The following is an 11,098-nucleotide window of genomic DNA, read 5'->3' as shown; positions in this document are numbered from 1 at the left end:
TACACGGAAACAAATGAATGGGAGCCGTCAGAGCTGATTACTACACTGCCATGTGCCTCTCCCCAGCTATTTCTGTTGAGTAATGAACCTTACATAAGCTGCGGAGCTGTAGTACCATTTGACTGATGTCTAAAGGTGATGTGACACTATTGCGACCCGGCTAATCATCAGGAGAATACTCCCATTCATTCCTGTTCAGAAAGAAGTGCCCCACCTGTGTTTTCACAGGGCTCTGGAGGGCTGGAGAAAGCTTTCAAAGTCAGAGGGGGAAACAGTAGTTCTGTAGCCCAGCCATGCTGCTGCTCACTGGGGCTTTTATCGCAGAGTAATCCCCTACAACAAACAGAATGGCCGGCATGTGCATACGCAGCTGTCGCAGTCTTAGTGCAAGTGGTGTCATGTTAAATCACAGGAATGGACTGAGCCCCTGAGCCATCCGCTGCCCTTCCCTTCACTGGCATCCCACTCACTGCAAGGCTCCAGCACACATAGACAAACACACATACATACCCATACCTACGTACACTAACCCACTTCCCACTAACATACTTTGCAGCACATGGTAGGCCTAAAGTTATTCACTGTAAATAACCTGTGCTCCACTGCTACAAACAACCAGATTATTTACATGGCATACTGTATATTCCAATAATGCCACAGGTTGTTTGATACTCTGAACAGACACCACAGACAGAAAAACACAGAGCATTCATCTCCGTGACACTGATGGTTTAACTTTCATTAAATCAGAAAGATATCTGGCAGGGTGAATCTTGGCCCTCGTAAAATCAGTTCCGTTTAATTTGAAGGCAGTTTACACCTTGATGGTGCCCGAGTGTAAACCACAATCAGCTCCTCTAGGACACACAGCTGAATTCTGTCTGAGGCCAGCAATGTGCGTACATCTGCAGAGTGATGTTGTGAGATCTGAGTGGATGGCTATGTGAAAACGATGCCCTGATAACAGTCAGCTCCGCTTTTCAATATCATGTCATATCTGGTTTTCTGCTCTAAGAACAAGGAAAGACAAGCTCCATTCTCTTTCTCCTTGAATCCTAATGTGTCACATTCATACTCTTCTAGTTCAACTCTTATTTTGAAACTATCTCCGTCTTTATGTCTCTTTCCATACTCCTATCTTTGTTTTTCTCTGGCTCCACTGACCTTCTCCCATGTCAGCGGTGGGACAAATTTAGCGGCCTGGTTTCTGGAGCGACCAAATAGTCGGACACAACAGTGGGAATGTGTGTGCAATGTGCATGTGTGTCTGCGTGGAGGTGAGAAAGGAAAGGTCCTGGTCACACAGATACGGTTACAGATATCCAGACACATAACCAGAAGAAAGCGAAGGAGGGTAAACAGGCTGAGGCCTGCCATCCTGGAGGAATGCGGACAAAGGACACAGGAAGAAAAGGACAGAGAAATACTATGTGTATTTATAAAGGTGCTTCATAAATACAACAATAAAAAAACTGAAAAAGGCAATAAAATGATAAACATGGACAAAAATATGGGAGCAATGTTCAACAAAGAGCTTCCATCCTAACTATTTTCCCCTCTAGGAAGTATTGCATACGCCACAGGGGATAAAGGGAGAATGTGTTAAGTTATTCCGGGATGTTGGGATGGTGGTACTGTCGCCATGGAAACAAGCAGATCCCCCACCACTCCCTGAGCCGCGCCATTCGAGGGCTGCCAAGCTCTGGGTGCCTTGTCACCAGGGGTGTTATGCCATTCTTCGTCTCTACGCTCTGTGACGTGCCACACGCCGCGGACAAAGCAGTGTGCCATTCTTGAATTAGATGAAGAGAGGGAAAGCATTTTGGTATGGCAGTTAGGAGCTTTTAGTGCTGTAGTGCAAGTCACAGGGAGGACAGTAAGTCCTATCTCCAAACCTGTAACCAGTATGTGGTGGCGAGTGGTGGAAAGTAACTAAATACATTTATATTGTATACAAGTATTGTACTTGAGTAGAGCTTAAGGAAAACTGTGCTTTGAGTATTTCCATGTTATGACACTTAATATTTCTACTCCAATTGAGCATTAAACTACCAAACAGTGAATTGAATTGAAAGGATTAGCTGATTGATTAGAACATTGACAGCAACTATTTTGAAAACTGATTATTCATGTCACTTTTCATGGTCCTGGTTTCTCAGATGTAAGGATTTACTGCTTTTCCTTTTCTTAAATTACCGTAAGCTCTGTAATTCAGATATTTGGGCTACAGGTTGGAAAAACAAGCAATCTGAAGATGTCACTTGAGGTAATTTGGGTAATTGTGACAGATACTTGAAGATGAAGATTGCCGTGTGTCATGTGAAGCCCTACCTAAAATCATTTTTAAAAAGTGACCTCTTCATCAACTTCAAGAAAAATGCTTCTCACACAACAATTCATGAGGAATAACAATCTAATATATAATAAATAGCACTATGTGTCTGTGCTGAGTAATTTGTACAGTTTCCTGTTAACACTCAACTACTTTAATTTAACATTTGCTGGTCTTTTATTTTTAACGGAGAATTCTCAGTGTCGTACTGGTACTTTTACTTCCATTAAATATCTAAATACTGTGTGAAGCTGCTGCTTCAAAGAACTTTATAATTTTGTCTTTATTTGTATAAAGTATTGATACATTATGGAAATGTGGGTAAAGCTATTCTGTGTCATCACTGTATCTGAGCCTTGGGTGCTTTAGTGAAACTTAGTGAGGTTTCAGATGGTGGAAAGCTTTGGGGACTTTCCCCACTCAGGAAATCTCCCCTAATGAGTAATCAGTATCTAAATAACACCCTGGGGTGAAATAGACATTGTATTTATGCACCAGTTAGATTGCAGCAGAGTTACAGCCACTTATACAGTAGAGGATAGAGTGTCTGTCCTGCTTCTCAACAAAAGGACAAAAAGGAGGACACAAACATGCAGCAGCAGAACAGTGAGTAAGCAAAGCAAGAGTCGCTGGTGCTGAAGCCCCCGTCAAGACAGAGAGGACACATGACAGGTGGCCTGTCATACAATGACTTATTCTTCAGCCAAAAAACACATACGCTCTCTTCACCAGTGGTTACTACACATCAACTGTCCCCCTGGAGAGAAAAGAGACCTAAATGAAACCATTAACTCCCAACTCTTTCATGCTTTACAAAACAACTTATTTTATTTCATGACCAGTAGAAAAACAACAACTATATTAGCTGTACCATCTTTGAGCACATTATAGTTTCAATGTCAATACTTGGAACAATTGTTTGTCATTCTGGACCAATACACTGGTATAATATATACTATGCCATTTTTATGAGGTCTGTATCTAGAGGAAGTTTGTCTTTCAGGGCGCACAATGATGCTGATAAATACAACAGGCTACAATTATCTTTTATAGATTTTAAGTTGATAGTATCACTCTCACACACCAGCTCAGTGCTGGTGCTAGTCACGACAGGAGGCATGCGCTATATATGCATTACATGTTATTACTGGTACTGTACAGCTTCTGTGTGCACCAGATACAATATTGAGACTTCTCCCCACCTGCTGGCAGAAAGATTAAGCACAAGTAAGGAGCAGAACAAAAGAACTATGTTACTCCCTCTACACCAAGCAGAGCCAAGAGTCTTACAGAGTGAAAGCTACAGAGCATACTGTATTTGTAGACAGCTCACACACCCACAGAAAGTAAATAATATCTATAATCTTAATAATGAAGAACCATTCAAATAAAATCTGTTATATACAAATTAAAGTTCAAAGTCATTACTTGGCAGTGTAATGCTTAAATCAAACGCCCAGCTCCAAATAAGTACTGCACCATCATTTCAACTGAGGGTACATTTGGTAACTTAGCCTGTTTCCTTAAAGACTTCCTGTTCATCTTTCAGAAAACACCTTTGCTGTAAATTACACATTAGAACTCTGTAACAAGTGCAGCCTTTTTTTTTTCCCTGCTTCATTACAGGTGGTCATCTAAACAAAACAGAATCATAAATAAATTAAATACAAAATATACAGAGACTGTTCATTCATCATAAGGCCAGCGAAGGGAGTTAAGTGCCCTTTCTGAATGATACTATTTAGATATTAACCAACAATTTTATGACAGAAGTTACTGCAGGTATAACTGTCATCGGAGGCTTGGCAACTGTAAATATTGAGTACATATTAACATCAAATTACTACCCCCGAGAGAAAACTACAGTAAGTACTTCAGCTGTGCATTCTCAAGCAGGTTAAATTCAATTCTACATTTTAAAATACTATGTTGAGTCAAACAGGACCTAAGCCACCACACTTGTATTGTACAGTACATTCACTTTTGCTGATTCGAACGCATTTTTAAGAAGATATTTTCATGGAGCTGCAGCTGTTGAAAACAAAATCATGGTTTTTAAGACTCACTCGTCTGTTCTTCCTTCAATCCTGTCTTCATAAATCTCAGAACCAGAATACCTAAGAGGACACACACAGGGTAAAAAAAAAGGAACAAAATGGCCTAGAGAATGCTTAAAGAAAAAATTGTTGTTACATACCTGCAGATTTTTAGTCCAGATGATGACCGAAGTGAATCTATGGAGAAACTATCAGAACTAAGGCAAGCAATACTAGATTTTAAAATGGCACCATTCAACAACTCAAATGCAAAAAAAAAACCAATGAGAAAATTGACATAACCTGAAAAGACAAGCCTTCATAAAAATCAAATAGTAATTAACACAAACTGTGCATTTCCATGTGATCTTCTAATAAATAAATAAATACTTCTGCTTTTGTATGTCCCTTACTTAAAATGTGGCACCAAAACAAACATTTGGAATGACAAACTCTTATGTCCAAGGTCTCATCTAGCAATACTTCAGAGGCAGTGTGATGCAAAATAAACCATGCAACCAAGAGCAAGCTTCACCAAGTGCTATCTTTGTGTATATATGTGTGTGGGTTTAAAGGTAAGGTGCACACTTTGTGTGTATGTGTCTACAAGCAGAGTGTGTGTGTGTGTGTGTGTGTAACAGAGTGCATGCAGCTGTACGGCCAAATGCATTTGAAAATGAGTGTTTTTGCTGTTTAGATCCCAAGAGCCTGACGAATGTGTTTTTGCGCGTGTGTGTGTGTGTGTGTGTTTGAGAGAGAGATTTTTAGAGGATGAATATCTTAATAACTTTTTGAATGATCTTTCCACACCCTGGACAAGGGGCCTGGAACTTATGTAGCCTCCTTGCACAAGGGAAGCAGGTTAGCAGATGAGCCGTACGTCCATGTATTATATTTCCATTGCGTGGTCGCACTCGGCAGAGCTTGCAAGGCTCCAACAGTGCCTCGGGCCTAACTTCTTCAACCTCCATGCCTAGATTTTCTTGACTATCCCCTTCTGAGAGCTGCTCATCCTTGTGGAAGCCCGAGGGCCGAGGCCCCTTGCCTTTCCCCATGACCATAGTAGGCAGTGGTCGTTCAGCTGTGGAATGAGAGGGCAGGATGACAGGGTCAGACACTGTCCTGCTGCAGTCTGGGACATCAATGCCTGTGTCGCTGTCATCTTCCTCATCATGGGTGGTGAGGGAGCTGCATGCTGGGATGTCGGGGACAGAAAGGGAATGGGCGAGTCGAGGGACATCTTTGTACCAGTTCTTACGCAGGGCCCAGCAGCGAACACAGTACCTTTGTAGAGGTGTGTTGTACTTCCTGCACTCTGTGCACTGCCATGCATCCTGGGGGACAATGGACATACAAAGTCAAATGTCTGCATTTTTCAGCTTTAATCTGCAACTATAAAGACTTAGAACTATGAAGTGCTGAGATACAAACCTGTGTGGAGATCTCTGTATCTGTGTCATCACTCAGACACTGAGAGTCTTCATCTGGCTCCTCATGCATCTAAATAAATACACAAGACATCTGGCCATATTATCATCACTCTGGATGATGATGTAAAACTAATTATATATCAGAACAGAATCCTCAATTAATCATTAGTAACTGTCAGAGTAAATGGCACAGCTGAAATGAGAAATAGAAACTAGAGGATAAGAAAGAACATCAGAACATCTTTACTGGTCAACATGAGCTTGAGTGGAACCAGTGAAGACGAACTCCTACCTCTCGATCTGCCTTCTCCTCCTTCCCTCCTCCATCATCATCCTCAGGTGGGGCCTCCCCTTCTCCTCCGCTCCCTTCCTCCAGAGCAGCCTCTTTCATCTCCACGCTCACCTGCTCACTCTCGCCCTCAGCCAGGAACCAGAGGTCGTCTGTGGTGTCGGACACAATGGCCGTGTCCTCCTCCTGTGCAGGAGACAGCTGACACATCAGTCAGACCACCACTGTTACGCTCCAATCTATGCTATTTTTCAACGAGTAATTATGTTCATTAGGTTCTTTCATTGTAATGTTATTAGAGGTTTCTTACTTGGTTTGTGTGGATGTCAGTGGAACCATTGCTCCTACGGCTGTAGTTGCTTCGGAGGTTACCCAGAAACCACCAGGGCAGGCCGGAGAGGTCCCAGTCGTCCAGAGTGACATCCAGTTTGGGCCGTTTGCAGGCTGACCTTGGGAGGCCTTCGAGGGAGTCTGAGGAGGTTTGTGAACAGTTAAATTGAGCATTTTCAACAGGTCTGATCCTGAGCATATTTCTGAACATGTAACAGACTGTTTACCATCGTCTGGTTCCCGAGGTCGTCTCTGGGAGGGGGTCTGCAGGAGAGGCCCATCACTGCCAGCCTCGAGTCCTGCTTTGACCACACCTCTGCATATCTGCAGAGGAAGGAGATGTGAAGGACAAAAATTAGAACACAGAGCCATGACTGGGTACTTGGAGGACTCGCAGCTCCTTTTCATGATGGCCTCTGGGAGTGGGGTGGTGGTTCAGGGAGCAAGGGTCTGGGCAATTGGGGTACGGGCCAGTGGGAAGGGAACTGAAAGTAAATTTAGGCAGTAATAGGGGCAGGGAAACTGTATGGAGGCTTAAAACAAAAAGACTGACAGGGAAAGGGTAGACAGGAAAGCCAGTGTAGTAATTAACACAACAATGAAACTAGTGAGTCAAACTTTTAAAAATCCCAGTAGAGTTTTGATATGTAGTCTATGCAAACTAATTCACAGGATTTAAGTAATGACTTATTCTATGATATGATGATAATGAGAACATATATTAAGGCTAGCTGATGTACAAAATATCAATAAGCGGTCTTATAAAATGGACTTGTGCAGTAGTGTACATCTATGGAAAGTGTTCACAATCATAAAATAGGATGATTTCACACAAGAAAGGAAACAGTGGCAGAGAGAAATTATTAAGAGGCCATCTAACATCTACCCATAGTTAACTCTTATAGATGAAATTTTTATTTTTTGAAAGACATCAATTTGACAGTTCCTTAGAATGAATTTAGCACATGCAGCAATTAGAAATTCAGTAGCTCCTCTGATTCCTAAAGCCTAAAGACTTAAGACTGTAGCTGAATAATGCTGACAGAACACACAAGCAAGATTACAGTCAGTGCTACAAAAGGTGGATTTTGGAGGGAATCGGAGAGAAGGGTGTAGGAACACGGGGATGGGTGAAGAGGTTTAGGGTTATCGTTAGGCCCCGTGGCTGATCAGGAGCTGTGATCCTCCAGTTCGGAGCAGAGAAGAGAACTCTGAGACAGACAGAGACAGTGACTCTGCCCACCCCATCCACTGGGTGGAGCTGGTGGGTCACAAAGAGTGCAGGGAAAAACAAACCCACCAGACCAAACCAAGGATGGGGTTGTACAGAGACGGTGCCACTCTGTACAAATGCACACCAACGAAGACAGCAGCCCTTAACCAACCCCCCATCCTCATTACACACAAGTAGACAGGACTTTATATTCTCAAGAAAAACTCTTAGAGAGGCAATGTACTACCAGTTCTGGACTGAGGCCTCCTGGTCTCAGTCCAGCACTATTAGGTCAGTACATCTTATCCTTTGCACTAAAAAAAAAAAAAAAAAAAAAAAAAGAAAAAACCCACTATGTTTTCTTTTTGCTTTGCACTGAGTCCGCTGAGCTTGTCCCTTTATATTCACAAGAGTTGTGTGTAGTGAGGTGAGGAAGGCCGAGGGTCTCTGTTTCTTCTGAGCACCATGCTTCGGCTTTACCTGACCACGATCCTCCACTCCGCCCTCTACACATTCACGGCCCACAGAAAGATTCTCTGCAGCGTCTGCATTTCAGATAAAACACAGTAACAGAAAAAGGACACCCCCACCCTTTAATTACAGCATGACACACTCTCTCGCTAAGGCCTTCTTCTGTGACTTTGTAGTTGGAAAATGGTGTTCTTCTGGTCCAGAATCCCCACATCAGATGCAAACTTGTCCCAACACTCACACACAATGTAACAAGAAAGACGATGTTTGGATATATACAAAAGGGAATATAGCGGTATGGTAATCACTATATTCCCAAGGGATCTTCCCTTAAAACATACCATGGTAAAGATGCAAATGAAATACTTAATTCATCGAAGGGAAGAGGAAAAAGACAACTGAATTACAGGTCAACACAAATGCACAATATAATATCTATATAAAAGTATTTTCACATGTTGCATGTTCTTTGATGATGGCCCCTTGACAAAAAAAAAACATACTTTCACATAAAGAATGTATATAGCATTAATTGTCAGTGTCACTTACCAGCACAACCAAGCACAACCAAGTATTTCTTGAGCATTTCATACACCGGGCTGTGAAATGACAATATGAGAGTTAAAAATGGACTTCCTTATTTTGGTGTATGTATGTTTGGATGGATTCTCCAGCATTACTGCATATGAACAGAAGCTATACCTTGGGTTTTTGACAGAGAAGCTGTCCACTTCCAGCAGCTCTCCCAAAGGGTCATCCTGGCAGTGGACGATGTGCTGCCTCTGTTTGTCATACAGTTGCTTCCCCATAATGTACTGACCCAAGTAGTGCATCACCTATGCAAAAAAACATCAAGATATCACCTATAAGAACCCAGTGTAAAGGTTGTTTATTAAATCCTGAAATGCGCCACTTCTCAGGTAACACCTTGTTATGAACCAGTAAAACAGGCTGCATACTGATAAACATAACTGACATTTCACCTGACAGCTCACCTCTTTGAGTGTGAAGACTTCTTCCCGGGCTCCAGCAACACGCAGAATCTGCAGGAGAGGGGCTTTTGGTTGTACCTGGGGAGGGAGGAAAAAACCGCATCACATATAATTCACTTGTGTAATCTCAGACTATTGTTCTAGCAAAGTAGGTGACATAGTTTTTGTTTAACTGTACCTGATTCCCCTCTCCAGGTAGTGTCCTGCATGATGAGCCTGACGCCGGAGGCTGGGCTGATAGGGAGCTCATAGTAACCCAACAAAGTCTGCAAAACCGACATGACAACATTCAATATAAAGCAGCCATCATGTTCCCGATCAATATGATCACGTAACGTCTCCTGCGTTATGCGGAATAGCGACGCCCACGAGGCCAACAGAACAATGTCAAATTAAATTTAGCCCGAGCTGACTAATAACGTCAAATGAGACCAAAACAACCAGGTAACGTTAATATCAGTGACCTAGTTTGTTTGAAGCTAAACAGACTGCGACGGAATTAGCTGCCACACAGCTGCCTGGATGGAGACGTTACACCACACCACCATTACTTTTCCTTTTTTTTTTGCGACAGCACTTTTTGACTGTAGACAGAAAGGTCGGCGTAGCCGAGCTAACAATAGGGAAACGGATGAGATACCGAAATGCACAGCTGCAGATGTTAATAGCTACGGACGAGTTAACTTGAACACGGGACAAACTTTGGCAGGTGGCGAATCTGCCATCGTTACTAGCAAACGTGTTAGCTAATGTTAGCTCGCTTTAGCTAGCTGGCGTTCATTCCTGAACAAAGCGTTCGTTCGAAAATGTTCTCACCGTGAGGAGTTGACATTACTTCACTGCCGCTACATTGTTCTACACGCACTGCTGCCTCTGACAGGAGGACGACATCTCATAAATACACACGGGGCTAAATGATTTCCAACGCTAGCTAGGACTAACTAACAGTTTAGCTGAACTACAGATTCAAAAAGATGAATATGGCCACTCAAGTTCCGGATGCGCAGCTGCACGGGCCAAGAGTGTGTTGCCCCCTACTGTTTAATAAATGGAACCGTGGATTTCTAAAATACAATGCTGTCTAACCATATTGAGAGTATTAATGGAAGTTATCAGGTGGTTTCCAGTGCGTTAACAGAGGTGAGGAAATCACCTGGAAACGGCTACAGGTGTGTAACTGTAGCCTTCAATCACCTGTATGTAAAGAGCCTCTCATTGTCCCTACTAAAATGTCATGCTCCTGTATTAATGGACATAAATCCCTTAAGTTCCCCTCCAGGCATGTTCCAAAATATATTAAAACTACTAAGTTTTGAATAATTATTTGTATCTTATATGTTTTTTTCCACTCCAGAAGTTTAATTACCTGCTTATGAATCCTTAAATTGACACCTCAGCTTCATCACTGAGAGGCCATTCTCTGTATATGTGCACTGGAGGCTTCAAGTTTCCATAAAAGTTGCCTGTTGGGCCAGGATTGGCCTCCTAGAGAAACTTTCCCCTTTTAGCAGATGGATTTGAAAACAGTCTTCTAGTGTCAAACTCTGAACATTCATCATTCTGCACAGCAGGGCTCAAACATCCATGTAACACTGACCAAAACACATTTCTGAGTTTTAATTCTCTGGCATTTTCCCTTCATGAGACTTTGTAACTTTGACTCCAATAAAGATTTCATGGGCTACTTTTTACATTTTACTTTTTCATTAGATCTTTCAATGAATATGATACGCTGTTAGAATTTAAACATGACTGTTATGACTGGCACCCCTTATTCATTTCTAACAAATTACTTTATTGTTGTTGAATAATAATTAACTAATAATTAATAGGTCAGCCATGAGTCATTAATAAGAAAAACAAATGGTTGCCAGGTTGTGAAAATCCCTTTTGCTGGTGTTTATAATTTTTATTTGGTAATAATTCAGTTGCAGATGTTGGTAACCCATTTATAAATGTCTACACAAGTTCATAAACAGATCCATCAAAAATGTGGTCCAGTAAG

At 42.0% G+C, this 11,098-nt stretch overlaps 1 protein-coding gene across 3 annotated transcripts; it reads right to left on the bottom strand.

The window, feature by feature from the left end:
* Positions 1 to 3,138: 3,138 nt before the first annotated feature.
* mdm4 (MDM4 regulator of p53) lies at positions 3,139 to 10,079 on the bottom strand. 3 transcript variants are annotated; one of them, XM_041033741.1, is made up of 13 exons: positions 9,910 to 10,079; positions 9,272 to 9,359; positions 9,097 to 9,171; positions 8,804 to 8,937; positions 8,651 to 8,700; positions 8,111 to 8,175; positions 6,645 to 6,741; positions 6,398 to 6,558; positions 6,091 to 6,288; positions 5,800 to 5,868; positions 4,530 to 5,702; positions 4,399 to 4,449; positions 3,139 to 3,966 (listed from the first exon to the last, which is right to left on the bottom strand). In XM_041033741.1, the coding sequence occupies exons 2-11, from the start codon at positions 9,341 to 9,343 to the stop codon at positions 5,133 to 5,135; spliced, it is 1,491 nt and encodes a 496-aa protein (XP_040889675.1). In that variant the 5' UTR covers positions 9,344 to 9,359; positions 9,910 to 10,079; the 3' UTR covers positions 3,139 to 3,966; positions 4,399 to 4,449; positions 4,530 to 5,132. The 3 variants fall into 3 exon arrangements, with proteins under 3 accessions (XP_040889675.1, XP_040889674.1, XP_040889676.1); XM_041033740.1 differs by having other exon boundaries at positions 3,139 to 4,449; XM_041033742.1 differs by having other exon boundaries at positions 3,139 to 4,449; positions 6,091 to 6,273.
* Positions 10,080 to 11,098: the final 1,019 nt, after the last annotated feature.

This window comes from Toxotes jaculatrix, chromosome 3 (genome assembly GCF_017976425.1).
Source record: "Toxotes jaculatrix isolate fToxJac2 chromosome 3, fToxJac2.pri, whole genome shotgun sequence".
Taxonomy (NCBI): Eukaryota; Metazoa; Chordata; class Actinopteri; family Toxotidae; genus Toxotes; species Toxotes jaculatrix.
The sequence above is the reverse complement of the archived record's forward strand: the minus strand, read 5'-3'. Positions and strand labels throughout refer to the sequence as shown.